The sequence below is a fragment of the Chiloscyllium plagiosum genome, unplaced genomic scaffold (genome assembly GCF_037043375.1).
Source record: "Chiloscyllium plagiosum isolate Xiang-an unplaced genomic scaffold, Cpla_swu_hap1 HiC_scaffold_5, whole genome shotgun sequence".
In the NCBI taxonomy this organism is placed as follows: domain Eukaryota; kingdom Metazoa; phylum Chordata; class Chondrichthyes; order Orectolobiformes; family Hemiscylliidae; genus Chiloscyllium; species Chiloscyllium plagiosum.
The window spans coordinates 73,445,406-73,466,825 of record NW_028270143.1 but is presented as its reverse complement, the minus strand read 5'-3'; the positions used below and the strand labels follow the sequence as shown (position 1 = coordinate 73,466,825).

The window sequence follows — 21,420 nt, the reverse complement described above, 5'->3', positions numbered from 1 at the left end:
AGATTTTGTTCATGTAACTCTCCTGCTACTACAACGAAGCAGAATGCCAGAATACCATAAAAATCTGTGACTATAGACAGCAGTCCTCAAATAATAACTCAGCAATTCATTAAACTAATCGTATGTGCTGACACTTGCAATAAGTATGCTTGTATTATTGTACATTATACAGACACATTGGTGAGAATCACAATAAAACATATTTTTGAGGACTAATATTTTAAAACATTCGTCTGCATTACAATTTCTACTAAGACAAATCTACATGGTTTATTCATAATACATCTGATGAATTATGCACTATCAATGAATAATAGGTTTACATTTGATGTTACTAAACATAAAATATTTTACATCTCTAAAGACATCTTACATAACAAGAAATATTTGTCATGCAATCTGTTAATTGCTGAGTTATCTTTTACATATATCTCTAAATGAGAAGGGGATGAATTTATAACCTGCTCCTTTGTAAAATTTGTTTTGAAATTCCACCCTGCAAGAAATAAAAACAGAAGTTGGTACATATTCTGAAAAGGGGATAACACAAAATGTTTGCTGTAGAATTGAACAGTGACCTTTAGCTGGTCCTTCACAAAAAAAATCATGAAAATGCTTTCAAGCTACATTACTGCTATTTCCAATCGTCGGTACTGTTTCGCTTTCTGACATTTTTCATACTGACTTCGAAGAAGGAAAGAAAATACTCCTTTTTGTTTATACAATAACACAAAGGAATGTAGATGTTATTCTCTCATTTTAGTTATATATTTTTGTGTTGCTTCATTGAGATCTGTGAATATAGGGTTTAATTCAGTACAAGCTTCAGCGATGATGTGGCTTAAGAGGAGAACATGCTTGGGCTGGGAATCAATGGTTCAAATTAGATCTGAGACCTTCCTTCACTCATAAGTAAGGTAACAAAGAGATGCCAGGAACTATTTTTCAGATTCAAAACTGAATTACCTAAGGAACTATTTAACTCTTTGTTTCAAGCAGCTTTGCTGACTGATAAAATGTGAAAGCATGCAAGTTGAGATAATGGAAATTTGCTGTTGTCTGGAGGATTTTATGTTTGAGATTTGTGTATTCGTTTCAGTGCAATATAAAAAAGTCAATGTCGTAAAAGAAGGCAGAAGGCAGGACATGTCTCTTGTGATTTTGGATACTAAAGGTCATACAGTCCAATGTCTCCCAACATTTGATGGTGAAACATCTGTCATATCCTCAATACTAATTGAAATTTTTAATTTGTGCAGTGTAACTATATTCTCTTTGGTCTGACTGAAAGAAATCTGTGACAGAAATTAATTTAGGCAGTCACATTCATTATAACTAGTAATGCTGCTGCAGTTAGAGATAAGATTCTATGTGATTACTCTGAATCACTGAACACAGCTCTGTTGAAGGCTAAGAGATTTGTCCTTGGCATGAAGTCAAGAATTCCTTTTAGACTTTCTCACCTCCTTTGTCCGAACTATGGGGTGTAGTATCAATTACCAAAGCAAAGATTTTACTAATTTATCACATTTTTAACTCATCAATATGCTAATACAGAGGAATACAGTAGGGTATGTCTACTGGACTTATTTTATGTTGCTACAGCCCAAGGATAACAGCATCAAAATGGACATAAGATCAGTAATTATCGTACTGCCCTGCAATTTCAGTGCTACTCACTGTTCTCCAGCCCATTGTGATGGAGTTTGTAAGGCAGTTCAGAGTTATTTCTATACCCTCAGCTTCAATTCAGTGTCACAAATAAGTTATTCTTTGGTGTAGCAGTTTTCTGCAGAAAACGCTTGTTGCCAAATGACCTTCTCAAATGCAACTGTTCTAGCTACAACAACACTATCAGGATTAATATTGACAATTTCATTTACGTAGTATGTCTATGAAATGAAAAGATGTGTCAAAATGTTTTATGGCACTTCAGAGACATCTCGCATACATGGGGATATCAGAAATAAGAGCAGGAGTTGGCAATTCAACCCTTCTAGCCTGCTTCACCATTGAACATGATCATGGCTGATCTTATCCTTGTCTCATCTTTACTTTCCTGCCTGCTTCCCGTACCTTTTATCCTGCTGTTCATCAGAAACATACTTACTTCTTTCTTGAATCTGTTGATTGATTCTGCCTGCACAGCACTGATTTTCACAGATTCACAGCCCTCTGAGAGAAGTAGTTTCTCCTCATCTCAGTTTTGAATCTATCACTTCTCACTCTATCTCTACCCTTTTGTTGAGAGTGTCCCAAAAGGGGAAAATACATGTTCCAAATCCACCTTGAGCAATCCCCTTTAGCATTTTATACACCTCAATCAGATCCCCCCTCATTTTTCTGAACTCCAGTGAGTACCAGCCCAAGTTATTCAACCACTCCTCATATAAAAGCCCTTTCATCCCTGGAATCAACCTTGTGAACTTCTTCTGAACTGCCTCCAGTGCCATCACTTCCTTCCTCAAGTAAGGAGACCAAAACTGGACACTATATTCCAGATATGGTCTCACCAATGCCTTATATAATTTTGACAACACTTAGTTACTTCTATAATCCAGTCCTTTTGCAATAAATGCCAGAATTCATTCACCTTTCTTATATGCTACACCTGCGAATCATGTACAGAGGCACCTAGATCCCTCTGCACTGTTGGACTTTGAATCTGCTTCCCATTTAAATAATAATATGCCTTTTTGTTTCTCCAGCCAAAATGGATAACTTTGCACTTATCCTCATTAAATACCATTAGCCAGATTCTGGCCAATTTTCCTAGCCTATCAATATATGTTTGTAAACTCTTTACCTCCTCATCACTGCCTGTTTTCCCACCTATTTTAGTGTCATCTGTGAAGTTTGCTTTGTTACACTGTCCCTACCTACAGATCATTTATGTAGAACATAAATAGTTGAAGTCCAAGAACTGGACCCTGTGGCACCCCACTAGTTACAGTTTGCCATCCAGAGAAGGACCCATTTATTCTGACCCTCTGTTTTCTAAAAGTCAGCAAATCCTGAACTGCTGTGCTCTTCCAGCACCACTAATCCAGAATCTGGTTTCCAGCATCTACAGTCATTGTTTTTACCTAGTTGATTTTAACCCTACTGCGAATCCTCTTGCAAGGATGCCTGCCTTGAAGAAGTTTTCCTCCTCTCTCTACAAGAATCTTATCTCTCCACCCTTCAGGCTATCTGCCTTTATTCCTGATGAAGGGCTTTTGCCCGAAATGTTGATTTTACTGCTCCTCGGATGCTGCCTGAACTGCTGTGCTCTTCCAGTACCACTAATCCAGAATCCGAAATCCTCAATCTAAGCCAATCTGCTTTCCTTAACCCCCTGGGATCTGACCTTCTGGATCAGTCTTTTATACACCACTTTGTCATACCATATCCACCAAACCCCCATTATCTACCTTGCTGGTTACATCCTCAAAGAACTCCAGCAAGTTTGTCAAACACGACTTGCCTTCATAAAACTGTGCTGACACTGGTAAACTGAGCTTTGTTTTTTCAAGTTTTCAGTTATCTCCTCCTTTCTGACTGACATCAGCAACTTCCCTACTACAGAGGGCAACTTACTGGTCTATAGTTTCCCACTTTTTGTCTATATCCTCTTTTGAATAAAGATGTCACATCTGCATGTATCCAATCCACTGGTGTCTTTCCAGAATCTGGGGAATTTTAGAAAACCAAAACAAAAGCTGCCACCTCCTTTAATAGTATATGGTGCAGGATACCAGGCCTTGGAGATGTAAGTGCAGTTAATCCCTTCAGTTTACTCAATACCTTCTTCCAAGTTATATTTCACCAAATTCCTTTGTAGTAACTGCAGTTTTTGGGAAGGAATTATTACCTTCCATTCTGAAAACAGAGAAAAGATATTGGTTTAGCATCTCTGCCATTTCCACGTTTCCCATTATTATCTTGCCATTTTCATCCTCTAAAGAGCCAACATTTACTTTCACTATTCTCTTCCATTTTTTATACTTACAGAAGCTTTTGATATCAGGGCTTATGCTTTCTGCTAGTTTGCTTTCACAGTTCACCTTAGCTTATTTGATTTTGTTCTCAGTTACTCTTTGCTAACATTTAAAGTTTGCCCAATCCTCCAGAGTGCCATTAACTTTTGCAGTATGATATATCCTAGTCTTTGCCTTTATGTTGTCCTTGACTTCCTTCTTAAGCCATGGATGATTTTCCACCTTCTTACAATGCCTCTTCCTCTCAGGAATATACTTTAAATGTGAGGCATTCAGTTTCTCTCTAAGTATTTGTCACTGTTCTTGAACTGTTCTGCCCTTCAATATTTTTGCCCAGTCCACTTAGGCCAACTCCTTCCTCAGGCCTGTATAATTAGTTTAGCCAACCCTAAAACTCTTGTATGCAACTCTGTCTTCACTCTTTCAAACTGAATTTGAAACTTAACATGTTGTGGTCACTCCTTCCAAGAGGATCCTTAACCAGAAGACCACTTATCAATCCTTCCTCATTACAGAATATCAAATCTAAAGTAACTAGTTCTCTTGTTGAATCCATAACATGTTGCTTTCAGGAACAATTCCTCATGCACTCTATGAACCTTTCTTCGAGGCCAAGTTGATTAATCCAATCAATTTGCATATTCAAATCAACCTAAATTACTGGTGTGCCCTTCTCACAAGCCCTCATTATTTCCTGGTTTATACCATGTCTGACTTCGGAAGTACTGTTTGGGGGAGGCTTGTAAATTACTCCTACATTGGGGTTTCTTCCCTTGCTTTTTATTTCCGCCCAGGCTAATTCAACAATTTGGTTGATAGTGTCAATATTATTTCTTAATGCAAACTTGATATTATTCGTAAACAATAAATAAATCAACTTAACCTTCTGCTCCTTCTTGTCTATCCATTCGGAATATTGAGTACCCTTGGCCTTTTAACTCTTATTTCTGATCTTCCTGCAATCAAGTTTCAGTATTCCCCGCCATTGTCTCTATTTGTGCTGTCAGCTCACCAACTTTACTCTGAGTACTGCGTGCATTTAGGTGTAAGGTTTTAAAATAGGTTCTACTGGTTTGTGGGATTTAATGGGAAGGAGGGTGGCACAGCATACCACAAAGAGGTACGCTGTGGGGAATGATATTGAGACAGCAAGTTGCAGAAGTTGTGGTTGCTGTTCTTGAGGAAGTATCAATGGGTATCTTGACAGGAGTAACGCAAAAGCAAATGTGGGCTTTTCCGGGTGAATCTAAGCCTGGGCTGGTGACAGAGGAATACAAAGGCAGAAGAATAATGTTAGTTTGATTCATAAATCAGCAGAGCAAAGTATGTGAGTTAAAAGAGCTGAGAGTTTGTCCGGTTAGGTGACAGGAAGGGGAAAAAATGGGGAGAAGAAAAAAGACTCACTGTCACGTAACATCTTTCATGGTAGGTTGACATCCCAAGTACTTTATAGTTACTATTGTAATGTTGGAAACAAGGCAATCAATTTGCGCCCAGCAGGCTCCCATAACCAGAAAGGTGTCTGCTTTGTTTTGTGATGCTAATCAAGGGATAAATAGAGGAATAACTTGTGTGCGCTCCTTCAAAACAGTGCAATGGGATCTTTCATGTCCACTTGAGAGGGCAGATGTGGTATTGATATAACATCTCATCTCCCAGACAGAAACAGGAACAGTGCCAGTTGGAAATGAACATATTGGACCTCCTCTTTGAAGAATGAAAGACAAGTTGGTCCAGTATATCTCATTTACCAGTTTTACTAGTTTTTTGTTATGGACAGAAGGCCAGCACTAGTGACCAAGATCTGGAATGGAGGAGAGGAGGGGTTTGGGTACATAAGGGTGCAGTAACTGGGGTCCTGTTGTGCTAAGTGGCAGATTGGGAGCAGAGGACCTGGGCTAAAAATAGCACTGGGTCCTGTGACTTTTGTCTCTGCTGGTACAGCAGCCCCTCAGCCCTACACTGGGACATTGGGATCTAAACATTGATTTTTGTTTGTCAAGTCCAGGACTGGGTCTTTGAACCTACAACCCTTGGACTCAGAGGCCAGAATGCTTCCACCTAGCGCACATCTGATACACACAGAAGGATATGTGAAGGTCTGAATAAAGAAAACAATAAAGAAAATGGAAAGAATCAGTTTAGGTCCAAAGTAGCAATGACAGTATGCATGTAGAAAGGAAATTTAGATTATAGCTGCATTGGTGCACAAGTGACACATTCAGCTCCTCAAGTCTCAGAAGCCATTCTGAATTATTATGTAGCAATGGCAGAGTTTAGGGAAGACATGATATTATTCTAAAAAGCGATCAAAGAAAAAATTTGAAAATGTTCAAAGTTAATTTATAAGGCTGTGTGTTTGTATGATCTGCAAATAATACTCATATACACTAAGTGCAGAATGATGTGTTTAGTCTCATTTATATATACATGAGGGGTCCCTGTACTGATCCTCAGGATATCCTACTCAACACTTTATACCAATTTAATGTAACTCCTTTGATATGAAATAGATCCACAGTATACGGCCTGTACTGCTGTTTGCAGATTATAAAGGTAGAGCTGGGTCAGGCCAGTATTGTCAGGGGGCAGTGATTATTGGAAATCTTTACCTTCTTAAATAGGTTCAATAAGCTCTCTGTTGAGAGCTGCCCTTTCTAGAGGTGAGCTGTATCGAACCTGGACGAGCTGTAAGGAACCGTTGGAATATTGCCATTAATGAATGTGCAACAGCCATGCCTTAGGATCATCTGGGAAACTGTAGGATAGATTTCAGTCTCCTGCATGGGTGTTAAACTGGTGTTGTTGTCTGGCTGTTTCTTTGAAATCAATCAATGGTACTAAAACTTGAGTGGGCAAAACAGTTGTCAACTTGAGCTTTACATTTGGTGGCCAAGCTGCAAATCAACCCTGTCACAACTGACTCTGCAGAGAAGTTTTAAAATTAGTAGAGCAGAACTCTTCTGACAGTGTCAATCCTTGTTAAATACAAACATTTTGAAAGATTTAATTAAATATTTAAAAGAGTTGGTAATTTTTGCTGTTGAGAATAACCTCACCTTCATCAAATCTAGCTTTTAAGGTATGTAAATACTAGTCAGTTTTCGATGGCATTCTTTATAGTGATCTTGAGGACTCATTGCTTTATGATGTGTAATACAAAACATATTATCAGGATTACTGATTTGTGGTGATTGAGTAAGTGCAATTGCATCTTATTATCAAATACTATGCCGGTGCTAATAATATTTCTGCTACTAATTTTGATTGTGCTGGCACTTCCCTAGAAACCATAATCAGTGCTTCTGATTATTATCTGCTCCTTTGACTTTGTAATTACTGTATAACTTGTCCTTGTTTGAAGTGTCGGATCCCAGTGAAGAGTTTGCTGGTTTATGGGCATAAGACATTGTCTGATATGGGTAGAGGTTTGGAATGTGTGATTATTGGGAGAGAGAGATCCTGAAATTACCAAATGTTAGTAGAGTTTTGATGTTCTGGGCATGTGGAAACAGGGTGCTTTGATATAACAATGTAGTACTGGTGAGAGTGCTTGAGGGATGAGTAGCCAGCAGGTGGATCATTGGGAGGTAGATTTGGGGCAGACCCCATCACTGTTATGAGAGGAAAGAGAGGTAGGTGAAGGCTAAAGTGTGGGATGTGGGTTCGACCTGGCTGGGGCCCTGTCAAATATGGTGCTGGAGAAATCTTGGTTGAGGAAGGTGTACATTTCGGAGGCTCCATTGTCGAAGTTGGCATTATCAGAACAGATGCAATGGAGACGAAATTAGTCTCCATTAATAGATATTTTATTCTCTCAGGCTGATTGTTATTGACTCCTTTGTCTTCTAACTGTTCTTCTCTCACTTTGGGCTCTATCTCCATTTATCATTTACTCCTTACCACCTCGCCCCACCCTATCTTCTGCATAAAAACCAACTGTTTCCTAGCTACCATCAATTCTGAGGAAGGGTCACTGGACCTGAAATGTTAACTCTGATTTCTCTCCACAGATGCTGAGCTTTTCCAGCAATTCCTGTTACTATAGAACAACTTACCTTAGGATGTTTTCAAGAATGACAGCAAGCCTTATAGATAGTCCAGACATATTGAATATGATTATGAAGCGTGATTCTTACAGGAAATTCATGACATTTGTAAATCTTAATGGACAATAATGATCTAAATCTGGAATATCTGCTGCAGTCAACTTACTCTGCAAGCTTTTTACTAAAGTCCAAGTTGTAGAACAAGTGTTTTGTTAATTAATTGACATTAAAATTTATTTATTCATATACTGTACCAAAATAAAGTAATTAAATCTCTCTCCAAATTAATTTGCAGGAATTAATTATTGAAATTGAATTTTTTTCTGCAATGATAAAATATAACTTTTGTGTCTGATCAAACAAACTTACATTGTGCAATAAAATTGTTCACAATAACAGGAAGCAATATGTAATGTATTTTCTAGGCCAGATCTCTTTAATCACTTTTCACACCTCGCATGTTCTCCTATATGCTCACCAGTGTAGACGTAGAGCATGCAGAAATGCAGAAAGACCTTCCATGACGAGTAGAATGGCCACACTGAGAACAGCAAAAACAGCAAAGGTGATTGTGAGTCCAACAGAGCTTAAGCCAGTGAAGCCATTGCGTAGCACCATGTGCCACAACACCTCAGAAAGTTCTGGAGAAAAGAAAAGATTGATTAGTGTCTTCTCGGTGTGATTAATTTCCTAAAATAATGGCTTTGATTATTTAATTGATGTAAGTTTGATTCGAAATTGTTTTGCGTGGCAGGCAACCACCAACCTATTCTTTGTCATCTTTATTATTGTGGGGTGGACTTTAATCAGAACTGTGCAGTTCCTGACAGCAGGGACAGAAGTGCACACCGTTTTTATTCATGTCAAAAACCGCAGTGTACCCAATTAAGGTGCAAATCATAAATGTGATAGCAACATGGCCCATATACTATTACGTGGAATGAATGGGCAGGAAGTGCCCCTCCAATCAGTTGACTCAATTTCAGATCAGGGTGAAGTATAAAAATTCGACACTGGTAAGTATCTATTGTATAAGGAACTGGTTCTGAAAGCGTTAATACTGAAGATTGTATTAAATTCTATCCCATCTGATGCTGTTATAGGGACTTTAGTGTGGTAAGATAGACAGTTTTGGATCTTAAAGAAGATTGATCCTTGTAGTTTCAGTAACAGTGTCTGTCATATGAGTATAACTTGTACCTGATTGCAATCATCCAATGTACTGTGTTTTTTTAAGGCAACAGATCCTTATTAAACTAACTAATTTGTTCTTTACTATATGAAACAAAATGAGTCTAAACCTAAAAGCAGGATGATGACAATGATTTGATGTTACGGTGATCAAGAATCCAACAAGCTTGTACAACACACTTCCAGTGGTGGTTGTCTGAAAATGTATATTATCTGCACAATTACAACAGTATCTAGTGTCTTTTGTAAAAACAATTCACTATATATGTCTGTTGTTGGTTAGCAGCATTTATTGCTGTTCCATAATTGCCCTCACTGGTGGTAGTGAGCTACATTCTTGAACTACAGCAGTTCATGTGGTGTAGGCAAATCCACAGTATTTTTGAGAGTGAGTTTCAGGATTTTGAGCCAGTGACAGTGAAGGAACAACAATGCAGTTCAAAGATACATCCTGCAGGTTTTCTTGCTCACCAGGAGTGGTGGGATGTCTTCCTCCCCAGCCTGGAAGAAGATTCCAGCTGTGGATTCCAGCTTGTCACAAACTCTTAACAACTGACTCCAAACACTAATGTAAGTGATCACTTTTTATTCATTCACAGAGTACGTGTGTCACTGGCTCGGCTAGCCTTTATTGTCCATCCTTAATTGCCTTTCAAAGGTGGTAGTAAGCTGTTTTTTTGGGAACCATGCAGACCAGATGGTTTAGGTAAATCCATAATGCTGCAAGGAAACGTGTTCCAAGATTTTGACCCAGGGACAGTGAAGGAGAATCATATTGTTCAAGTCAGGTGGTATGTGGCTTGGAGGGCAACTTGCAGATAGTGATGTTTCCATGTGTCTGCTATCCTTGTCCTTCTTGGTGGTAGTGGATTTGTAAGGTGCTACCTAAAGAACATTTGAGATTTGTGCAGTATATCTTATAGATAGTACACACTTCTGTCATTCTGTGTCAGTGGCAGAGTGAATGAATGCTGAAGGTGTTAATGGAATGCTTTGTCCAGGATGGTGTTAATAGCTTTGAGTACTGTAGGAGCAGCACTCATCCAGACATGTAGAGAGTATTCCATCACACCCCTGACTTGCATCTTTTAGTTAGTGGATAGGCTTTGGGATGTTGGGAGTTGAGTTACATGCAGCAGAATGTCCAGCCTCTGACCTGCTCTTGTAGCCACAGCTTTTAAATGGCTAGTCCAGTTTAGTTTCTGGTCAACCCCAGCATATTGATCGTGAGGGATTCATTGTTGGTGATATCATTGAATGTCAAGGAGTATTAGTTGGATTCTATCTTGTTGTAGAAAGTCGCTGTCTGGCACTTGTATGGTCTTTTCAGCCCAAGCCTGAATGTTATTTAAATCTTGCTGCATTTGGAGACACTGTGGCATTGCATCAAAGGATGTCTGATAAAGTTATACAGCACAGGGATTTTGCAAACTGGGAGAAAGGCCAGGCTGGAAAATATGTGGTCATCATCAGTACCACATGGCAAAAGAGGTCAGGTCGTGTAATCATTGTACGTGGTGAGCCATTCGGGGACCAATTGTAGTCAGTAACCTGAGTATGGTTTGGGTTTGTGTGGGGACAAGGGAGTTAAGTGTCTTTTTATATACCACCATGTCTCCAATTTATCATCTGGATTGGACTCGATCAGCTACTCTAACTGGTGCTGACCGCCACAGGACCTCCTTTCACTTGCTCTTTTAACAGGCTTTGACTGCCTTCGTGCTCTCCTTTCATCTGATTCATATGAGCTCATAGCTTCCTCCAATGGACAGGTTGATGACTGCCACAAATAGCCAGGTCTATCATATGACCGATGTACATATGAACCTGTAACATGTTGCTCTGGTTAGGGCCCAGTGCAGCAATGGTTAGATAAGAGGGGAATGAGACACCTAGACCTCTCTTCAGGTATCACTTTTCATCAGAAATAGAGGGAAGTGACATTGTGCACTGAAGTGGAGGAAAAGTGTCAGTTAGCCATCTGGAGAGGATGAAATTCCTTAGGTCAGTTGTCACTCCTTATCCTCTTTTCCATGACCCCACAGCCTCCAGTAGGTAAGGCAGTGAAGAGCCCCTGTTTGGAGATCCCCAGTTTGTTAGCATCCTCAAGGCCTCTCACACAAAAGGACACCTGCCAAAGTTATCATATACTGAGGGCACTATTCTCCGTCTTCTCATCAGCTACTGATGTTAGGGTCATACCAAGGCATAATAGATATAAGTGAAAAATTAAGGTATTATGAGGGTACAACGGTGTCAAGATATTGTAAATGTTTGTGCACACACATTTATACCATATGACAGTCTAGATTAGAGTGGTGCTGGAAAAGCACAGCAGGTCACGCAGCGTCCGAGAAACAGGAAAATCAACGTTTCAGACGACAGTCTGTTCACTTGATTATTGTGTTCATCATGTGCATTTTTTGGGATATCCTCATTCAGAGGTCATATTGTTTTATGAATGCTTATCATTGATGGACATCACACTTGTGTATGCAATAATGTGTTTGTGTATTTGAGATTAATCTTTATTGAATGATAATACATGTGATATGATTTGTATTCTAACAGCAACATGATAAGTCTGAACATAGAGCATCTGCTGACTTTCACATAATTTTATTTTCATGCTTGTTTTCAAATATATCCTTTCCTTTCTCTGTAATCTCTCCCAGTCCTACAACCTTCTCAAATATCTGCATACCCCCAGTTATGGTCTCTTATGTATCCTGATTTTCATTGCCCCATCACTGGTGGTTGTATTCTCAGCCAATGTCCTTAAGTCTGGAATTCCTATCATAAAATTCCCTGCCTCTTCAACTGTCTTCTACATCAATATTTTTAGGATGACTGTGTGGGTTGGAGAAATCTATGTATGTCTCAAGGTTGGCTACCACTGGCATTTCCAAGATCTTTGGCAGTGGCAGAACACATATGTCTCCTCAATCCACTGAAGACTCAATTCTTCATTCATTTATCTCTGAAAGTTCAGCAGGGTAAGTAAATTGGTTACAATTGGGCACTTATTCCAGGAATTGACTGTAATGAATTGAATTTAAGTTACTCTTTACAATCCACCTCTTTGAAAAAGTTTTTGATCATCTGTTCGGATATCATCCTGTGCGGCTCATCACCAAATTTTGTTCAAAGTGCCGTGGTACGTAGCACCATGATAAAAGTGCCAAATAAATGCAAGTTTGCACTGTAATGTCCAATGGAAATGAAGTTCTGTTTTCCTTAACTGTTCTGTCTTGTGACCTGTGATGTGGCAGTGAGGTGCTGGATTGGGGAGGTGGTGGGTACAGGGAGCGGTGGCAGGATGTTTACATACACTGAAGATGGAGATATCGACAGCAGCCTTTGCAGGGGCAGAGCAATGGAAAAGGTAGCTCACGGTGGGAAAAGGGCACTGCTGACGTTTTCTCTTTTTTGTCGGGGTGACAGAGGAATAACTTCAAGGTCTGTACTGAGTGCAGGCAACCATGATGCAGTCTACCTCTCTTTATTGTTTTTATTTTTGGAAAGTATATGACACTGGCAAGTATTTATTTAGGCACAAAAACACTGCAGATGCTGGAATCCAAGGTTGACAGGCAGGAGGCTGGAAGAACGTAGTTAGCCAGGCAGCATCAGGAGGTGGAGAAGTCAATGTTTTGGGTATGGGTTATACCTGAAACGTTGACTTCTCCACTTCCTGATGCTAGGAGAAAGTGAGGACTGCAGATGCTGGAGATCAGAGTCAAAAAATGTGATGCTGGAAAAGCAAAGCCAGTCAGGCAGCATCTGAGGAGCAGGAGAGTAGATATTTTGAGCATAAGCTCTTCATCAGACATTCCTGATGAAAAGCTTCCGCTCAAAATGTCAACTCTCCTGCTCCTCAGATGCTGCTTGATTGGCTGTGCTTTCCCAACACCACACCTCCTGATGCTGCCTGGCTTGCTGCATTCTTCCAGCCTCCTGCCTGTCTCGCTAAGCCAGTATTTATTGCTTCTCTTGAGTTCTGCTGAGTCAAGCATAATAAATTGGTATAGAATGACATCATGTAGGCTGGTAGGGTGGCAGGATGTGACCTGAAGTGCATTAGTGAACTAGTTAATTTTTCTCAACACAAGGACAAAGCTGGAATATCTGATATGAGTAATTATTTAAATAAGCCTGAGGCTGCATTTTGTGCAGCCATTGCGTTCCTACATTGTGTCAAATTTTGCCACAATAAGTTTCAATTACACTGGGAATGAAATTTCAGATCCATGAGTTGATAAAAATTCTTTCTGTATAACTCCAATTGAGGCAGTCAGATTGGACAATGGGTCTATATTTGGAATTAGCAATTGAGTTATCGCTTCAGTGGATTTTCAAGGATTTTTGCAGTTTCCATAGCAATTCATATTGAATAGAAATACCTGTCTGATTGCATCGACATTTGATTTATGACTAACCTCAGCTATGTGGGCTACCTTTTGTAACTCGTTCTGTTTGCTCTGTATTTAATTACTGGTCATCAAGATTTTGTTATATCTCTTAAACATCCAAGGCTGTGTTGGACAACTTCTCATCCTTAGGAACATTAGTTACGTTTTCCTTTGTTTCCATCTCCATCTTCTATGAAGGCTACGATGTCTGGGCCAGAAACTTAATTTTAATAACTTCAATCTTTTTGGCAACTATTTATGTTATAAATTGCAGTGTTAAGCTCACACTATGCTGAAAATTGGCATGTAACCTTGACAATTCCTGTTGGCCGTGCATTGTACTATTTTGGGCTTGAAAATTTGAGTTCAATTAGAACAATCAGGTAAGAAAATGCCATGTTAATCAAAAATGCTTTAATTAAACATAAGATAACCAGGATCACCTCTTCTATGACACAAAAACTGAAATTGCTCAAAAAGCTCAACAGGTCTGGCAGCATCAGTGGACAGAAATCACAGTTAACGTCTCAGGTCCAAGAGTGGACCCTTTCTCAGAACTCATTGAGTAGTCTTTCTCTAGCTTTTATTTCACTTTTGCACATTTGCAAAATTTGTCTCGTCATTTAATCTGCTTTTTATCGTTCTAAATGATGGAAGAATATAAACATTTTAGCCGTGGTGAAAAGTGTTAAAATGATAGTAATGCCTTTGAATTAGCATGCAGTGAATGAGTTCTTTAACCATTGCATTTCTAAGGTGCAGGTTTAGTATTAAACTCCATACAGCTAAACAATCCTGCCTGAGGTCTTACAAGAGCCTCTCATGTAACTCCAATGGAAGTACATTAGATACAGCTTGAGTCGAGGTAAGCACTATGGAATAAGCACACACTGTTTATCAAGACTGAACTTCTTTCTGCCAAAGGCGTTGTGTGGACATCCTGCCTTAAGTAGTTTCAGTATCTTAGATTAGGAAATAACAGCACAGAGGCAGGTATCCACCAAGTCACCCTTTATTTACAAGTGCACAGTACATGGGGTCTGACCAGCAAGCTCAAAGCCAGTCCCTAGACTGAGGAGACCTTCCGAATCTCCTGTTTATATCTGTCAGCCAGGGCTTTCTGATTGGCTCAAGTTAACAACGCCAAGCAAGGGTCTCACAAGCAATGAGATCTACCTGGCCCTGGTTCCAATCACTACAGATTAATAATACAAAAGTTTGTTGGCTATAAATCTAACCATAGCATTTCAGATGAAAACATTAGCACAATATATGCCCGTCATAATCTTTCCCTAGTGGTAATTTTCTGATTCTGGTCTCTTGACTTGCATGAGTTTGATGTCAACAAGGGATTGCTACAAAATTAAAATGCTCCATAGTTCTAGTTTATAAGGATGTTGCCAGAGTTGGAGGGTTTTAGCCATAGAGAGAGGCTGAATAAGCTGAGGCTGTTTTCCCTGGAGAGTCAGAGGCTGAGGAGTGACCTTATAGAAGTTTATGAAATCATGAATGGCATGGATAGGATAAACAGACAAGGTGGGGGAATCCAGAACCAGAGGGCATAATTTTAGGGTGAGAAGGGAAAGATTTAAAAGGGGCCTAAAAGGCAACATTTTCATGTGGAGGGTGGTACGTGTATGGAATGAGCTGCCAGAGGAAGTGGTGGAGGTTGGTACAAAGACAATCTTTAAAAGACATCTGGATGGGTATATGAATAGGAAGGGTTCAGAGGAATGCTGGCAAATGGGACTAAATGAATTTAGGATATCTGGTCGGTATGGACGAGTTAGATTGAAGGGTCTGTTTCCATGCTGTATATCTCTATGACTCTATGATATGCATCAGAACATCAAACCCACTTAGATTATCAGCAGCTGGAGTTGAGATATTCTTAGTGACATTATTAGGCAAATGTAAACTTATGCTAAGTATAGTTACCAGCATGAGCCAAGCTTAAGGCCCATAAGCGAAGGTATGAGGCAGTGTTTGAGACACAACCCAGGCAGTACTCAATGGTGTGGATAGCTTGTTGTACAAAGGTGTCACCAAAGCTGAACTGTTGAGTTAAACATAATGATAGGTAACCATATCAATCCATGAGCAATGCAGCACTAACAGATTTTATAGTTTACTGTTACAGTTATTTTTGAAAGTTATTTATATAATGCTCATTGGAAAAAAAACTAGCTTTTATTTTAAAATAAGGCATTTATAGTTAGTAGTTTATAGTTATAGTTACTATAAGTAGTGTCCTTAGATGTAGAAAAAATAGTTCGAAAGTGCACTTAATATGGGAGAAGTGGTAATCACATGATTGACTCAAGTCTGAGATTTTCACAGATACATTATTCTGTACATAGCCATTAATGTGTGGTACATATTAGTAAACTTACCGTTGATCTCTATCACCATCTTACCTTACCCTTGGATGAAAATTTACCTTTTCTTCCTCCCAGTGATTCTTGTCTCCTCCTCCTTTTATTTCTGCCTCAGTATGCTCAGACCGGAGGATAGAAACCTTTGAGTTGTCACAAAGACGTACCTTGATAGAAGGACCATTAAAAATCATTAATAATTTGTACACCTACAAAAAAAGGCTGCATGAAGATAAAATAATGTGATAACATCAATAAATCAAAATGAACAAATAAAAGAATACAGTGTTGCTTCATTGTATCAATACAGTTTAATCAGGATTTATTCAGGACTCCTTCAATTATTCAGTAAAATCTGTAGGTTCCAATTTCCGCTAAATATACGATCAATGAGAGGTTGGGAGGGGGGTTTGATGTGGGCTGAGGGGCTAGGTTCCAATGTCCTTACCCATGTTTAGGTTGGAGGGTCAAGTCCAGTGGAGAGAGATTGGGAAATGCTTATAGTGTGAGGGAATGTAGGAGTATATTTCAGCTTGTTGTAGGGCATAGTTTACTGTGTTATCAAAAGTTTCTTTCTATGTAGAAGAATGGTCAAGGACAGATGGGAAAGGGATGGAGCTGGGTTGGTAGGCACAATGGCTCTGTTCATTATAGTTTTGTGATGTGATCTTAGAACTCCTGTTGAGAATCAGAAATGCATCTTTAGTTCAATTCAGTTTCCTGCTCTTTGTGTTTGAAATTATGATCACTATGGGTTATACAATTCAATGGAATTAGCAGAGGCATAGCTGTTAATCCAGGAAAAAAAATACTGCAAATGCTGGAATCTGCACTGAAAACAACAACACTGGCGATCACATGGGTCAGCCAGCATTCATGGAGAGATGATGTTAGAGCTGGTGTTGGACTGGGGTGGACAAAGTTAAAAATTACACAACACAGGTTATAGTCCAACACGTTTATTTGGAAGCACTAGCTTTCGGAATGCTGCTCCTTCATCAGCTATGCTCTGAAAGCTAGTGCTTCCAAATAAAGCTGTTGGACTATAACCTGGTGTTGTGTGATTTTTAATTTTGTCCATGGAGAGAGAGCAAGCTAACATCTCGAGTCTAGATGACTCATCATCAGAGCAGAACTGGGACCACTCCCACCGCCCCCCCACCACCACCAAAATATAGCATAAGTGATGTCCCCTCCAAATTCCCTTTAATCTCTGATGAAGAGTCATCTAGACTCAAGATGTTAGCTTGCTCTCTCTCCATGTTTGCTGTCTGACCCGCTTTGATCTCCAGCATTGGTTATCTTCAGTAGAGATTCCAGCATCTGCAGTAGGTTTCTCCTACATTTTGTTTAATTGACTATCACATCTCTTAATGGAATGCCTACCCTGAAGAAGTTTTGCTCTTCCCTACAACAGGAATTCCAATTGACACTTTCACCCTGTACATCTTCATTGCTCTCCATTTCACTGCTGGTGTTCAACAAGATGTTTGCCAAAACTCGCTTCCAGAGCCATGTTTCCTTCCTCAGCAACTACCAATAATTCAAATTTACCCCGCATGGATTTCAACTCAAATTTTACACATCATGTTTTGAATCTACCCAGGATTACAAGTATCTCCAGGACATACCACTTTGCTCGGACTGCTGTTCCCGCTGAATCCTGCGATCCATGATCAATGCCATCCCCCAACAAATGTACACCCTTGAGTCCACTCTGCAGCAACACCGACTAACCCTGTCTCAAAGCTGAGCCATTCTCCGGTTTCACTTTATCCTTTGCCTCATCCATCATCTTGACAAAAGAGTTTTTCTCTTCCTTACGGTCATCAAAGTGCGCACGCTCAATCAAATTATAGATGCCACAATTTGTCCTGCAGACCCCACCCTCTCCAGCACCCACCTCTTTCTAGCCCTCAGATGCCATTACTTTCCTTTCCCCTGATGCCTCTCCCCCTAACCCCAGCCCATGCCATGTGTTCACCATACCTCCTGACCATCCTCTCTCTGAGGCTAATTGTACTATGCTCAGCAAAGGACACAGCTTCATACCCTTACACCCCCACCTTAATGAATGTCAGGCTCATCATGATGTTGAACTGTTTGTCTGCTGCCTCCGTCTCCGTGCTCACTTCCTCAGGCAGGACTCCCCTCTTCTCTCGTTCCACTGATCCTTTCACCCGCCTCCAGTATTCACCCTTCCCGTGACCTCTTAACTGCCCTCGATCTCTTCATTGAAAACTGCCGGCGTGACATCAGCAGTCTTGATTTCTCTGCTACTCTCAGCTATTCTAATCTGTTCCCTTCTGAAATTGCCACACATCACTCTCTTAGGTCTAACTCTGACTGAGTTATCAAACCAGCTGACAGAGGTGGTGTTGTTGTAGTCTGGCGCACTGATCTTTACCTTGTGGAGGCTCAATGCCAGCTCTCAGACACTTCTTCCTACCGCCCGCCGGACCATGACCCCCACATCCGAACTTCAATCCATTGTTGCCAGGACTGTCACCAACCTCTCTACCTCTGGAGATCTTCCCCCCATTGCCTCCAACCAACTAGTCTCCCAACTCTGGTTAGCCTGCTTCTACCCCCTTCCCAAAATCCACAATCCAGATTGCCCTGGTAAGCCCATCATATTAGCCTGTTCCTGCCCCACTAAGCTCATTTCCTCCCACCTTGACTCCATTCTCTCCACTTGTCCAGACCCTCCTACTTACATCCATGATTCCTCTGATTCCCTCCACCATATTGACAATTTCCAGTTACCAGGCCCTAACTGCCTGCTGTTCACTATGGATGTCCAATTTCTCTATACCTCCACTCCCCACCTGGATGGTCTGAGAGCTCTCAGCTTCCTCCTTGACCAGAGGCCTGAACAATCCTCATTTCAATACCACCTCCTACTGCCTGGCTGAACTCGTTCTCTCACTGAACTATATTTCCTTTAATTCATCTCACTTCTTCCATGTCAAAGGATCCTAGTTATGCCTGCCACTTTATGGGGTATATGGACCGATCTTTATTCCAGTCTTACACTAGCCTTTTGTACAAGTCTTTTCTCAGTACAGTAGTGCCTCGACTTACGAACTTAATCCGTTCATGAACTGAATCAATTTTTCCCATTGTTCGGATAGCGTAAGAATGCTTTCACAGCGCACGCGCCAAAGATGAACTGAATGAGATCACGTGGGGCCCGAGAGCTTTTGCGTTCAACAAGCGCGTAGGAAAGCAGAACAATGACACCATGTGGTCACACACGGGCTTTTTGCGTTCGTACCTTCGTTCGTACCTTGAATTTCGTACGTACGTTGAAGCAAAAGTTTACATACAATCCTGTTCGTAAATTGATTTGTTCGTGAACAGGGTCGTTTGTATATCGAGGTGCTACTGTACTTTGCCAACCACCTCTGAGATATTAAAGAGTTAATTTGTTCTGCTGACCTGCGAGAATTTAAATGCCCTGGGGGCAGGGTGGGATGGCTCTGAATGTGAGTGAGTTTGCTTTCCCATCCCTTGCCATTCACAGCTATTTGCATGGCCATCTCCTATTATTCAGTGATAATTTACATTTACATTATCATCCCATTCAAAATCAATGAGAACATTACATTTGGAATTTTGACTACTCCCAGTAGTTAATAAAAAAACAATTTGCAACAGATTTGAACACTAAGGGATGATTTACATTACATTGTTTCTGGAGATGATTAGGTCACTGCATTGTGTCTTGAGTGGCATGTCTTGCTTCTGGGGAAGGGGTGGCTTGGACTGCAGCACCGTGTGGCCCTCTGCAAGGGTTTTCTCTTTTTGTTGGTGTGGTTTCGTCGGGAGGGTGCAACTGGTCTTTCTTTCATTTGCGGCCTCGTTTGATGGTGTGGAGGCGTTCCTCACTCTGGTTTCCACTGAGTTGAGGATGTTTTAGTGATCTTTTTGTGTGCGCATGCTGGACGCTATGGGGTTCACAGAGCTTTGGGAATCTTGGACCAATGCTTGTGTTTTTTTTTTGTGCTGTGGTGGTTGACTGGGGTATCTGTGGACGTGATTTATTTTTGTCCAACTCTGGTGTGGATCTTTGGGGGCCACCTTGTCCATCTTTTTGATTCCTCATTTTCCATTTCATTGATCATCACCGGGTGACCTGAGGGGAGGTCGCAAATGTGCCATCTTTTTCCCCCGTATTAAAATGAGAAGAATTATGACCAGAGGCGCTTCAAAAAAAAAAGAAAATCGCTGAAATTAAGGTCATACTAATACTTGGGTCAAAAAAGGAAGTTTCAATATAAATTATGCCATACTGAAAGTGTTTGATATTCAAGTATCTTGATTTGTTAAAATACTAGTTCAAAAATATGTTTGCCTTATTTGAATTAGGATCACAACTCATTGTGTTTTTTGTGTGTAATAGGGCAGATTTTGTTTTTACATTAATATTATACAACATTAGGTCCTTTTTAAAATGATCAAACATGTAACCTTAAAACAAATTGATTGGAGGCCTTGAAATTCTACAATGCCTGTTTCAAAAAATAATTGTCAGTGGTCATGCTTTGCATCAATGTATTGCATTAAAATATCCTTGCTGTTTTTTTTAATGCAGAGTTTTCACAAAAAGAAGAGTGCATTTTAATTTTGATATTTTGTTAAGATTTTAGAGAATATTCAAACTTGCGACCGAGATGTTTAAGTTCTGTCAATTATTGTTTAGACTTCATTGTCCCCCTTCATATTGCAAATTCAACGAATGCTAATCTCTATCAAAGTTGTACAGTTACTGCTCTATAACACTGTAATTCCAACTTTTTTTTGGGAAGTTTCATTTGGAGACATACTTTAATATATTCTGCATTTGTTTCCCACGAATACTAGAGATTTAAATCTGAACTGAAACTGCCTCTTCAAAGGCTAAAGCACAGGAAACATTTTGTTGTTTTCTTGCTGTTCTGGATTTTTGAAATATTTTTCCTGACAGCTTTCACGTTAGCCAAGTATCAATTTGTTAAACGAAAATAATTTTTGAATAACCTGAATGGGGTCCCCCAAGAGTTTTATTTTAGGACCACTGATTGTTATTTATAAATGACTGAATTGTTTAGACAGTACAATTCAGAAGTTTATGGATTGTATAATACTTGATAAGATTATAAATGGTGAACAGAGTAACAAACTTCAAGACAACTGAGAACATTGAAATAGGCAGACGCAATTTAGTGTAGTTGAATGTGTAACTGTCTTCATGCTGATAACTACCTTGGCAAGGAAGGAATGAGAGAGGAAATGCAAAGATACTTTCAGCAGCTAACATCGTCTCTAGAGTTTCTCCACTCACAGGTAAAGCACACCTTCAGACCACTGCCCACCCCTCCACAACCTGATCCAATGGATTCAATCAGCTCCCCAGTCATGAGTATGAAAA

At 39.9% G+C, this 21,420-nt stretch overlaps 1 protein-coding gene across 2 annotated transcripts in view; it reads right to left on the bottom strand.

The window, feature by feature from the left end:
- Window positions 1–314: 314 nt before the first annotated feature.
- The window catches only part of LOC122549954 (V-type proton ATPase 116 kDa subunit a 1-like), a 140,626-nt gene continuing 119,520 nt past the window's right edge, over window positions 315–21,420 (bottom strand). For both annotated transcript variants that reach the window (XM_043690237.2, XM_043690238.2), the window contains 4 exons: window positions 16,073–16,174; window positions 15,571–15,688; window positions 8,508–8,670; window positions 315–496 (listed from right to left, as the gene is read on the bottom strand). In XM_043690237.2, coding sequence (XP_043546172.2) covers window positions 415–496; window positions 8,508–8,670; window positions 15,571–15,688; window positions 16,073–16,174 — 465 coding nt within the window. In that variant the 3' untranslated portion in view covers window positions 315–414. The remainder of the gene's footprint in view (window positions 497–8,507; window positions 8,671–15,570; window positions 15,689–16,072; window positions 16,175–21,420) is intronic.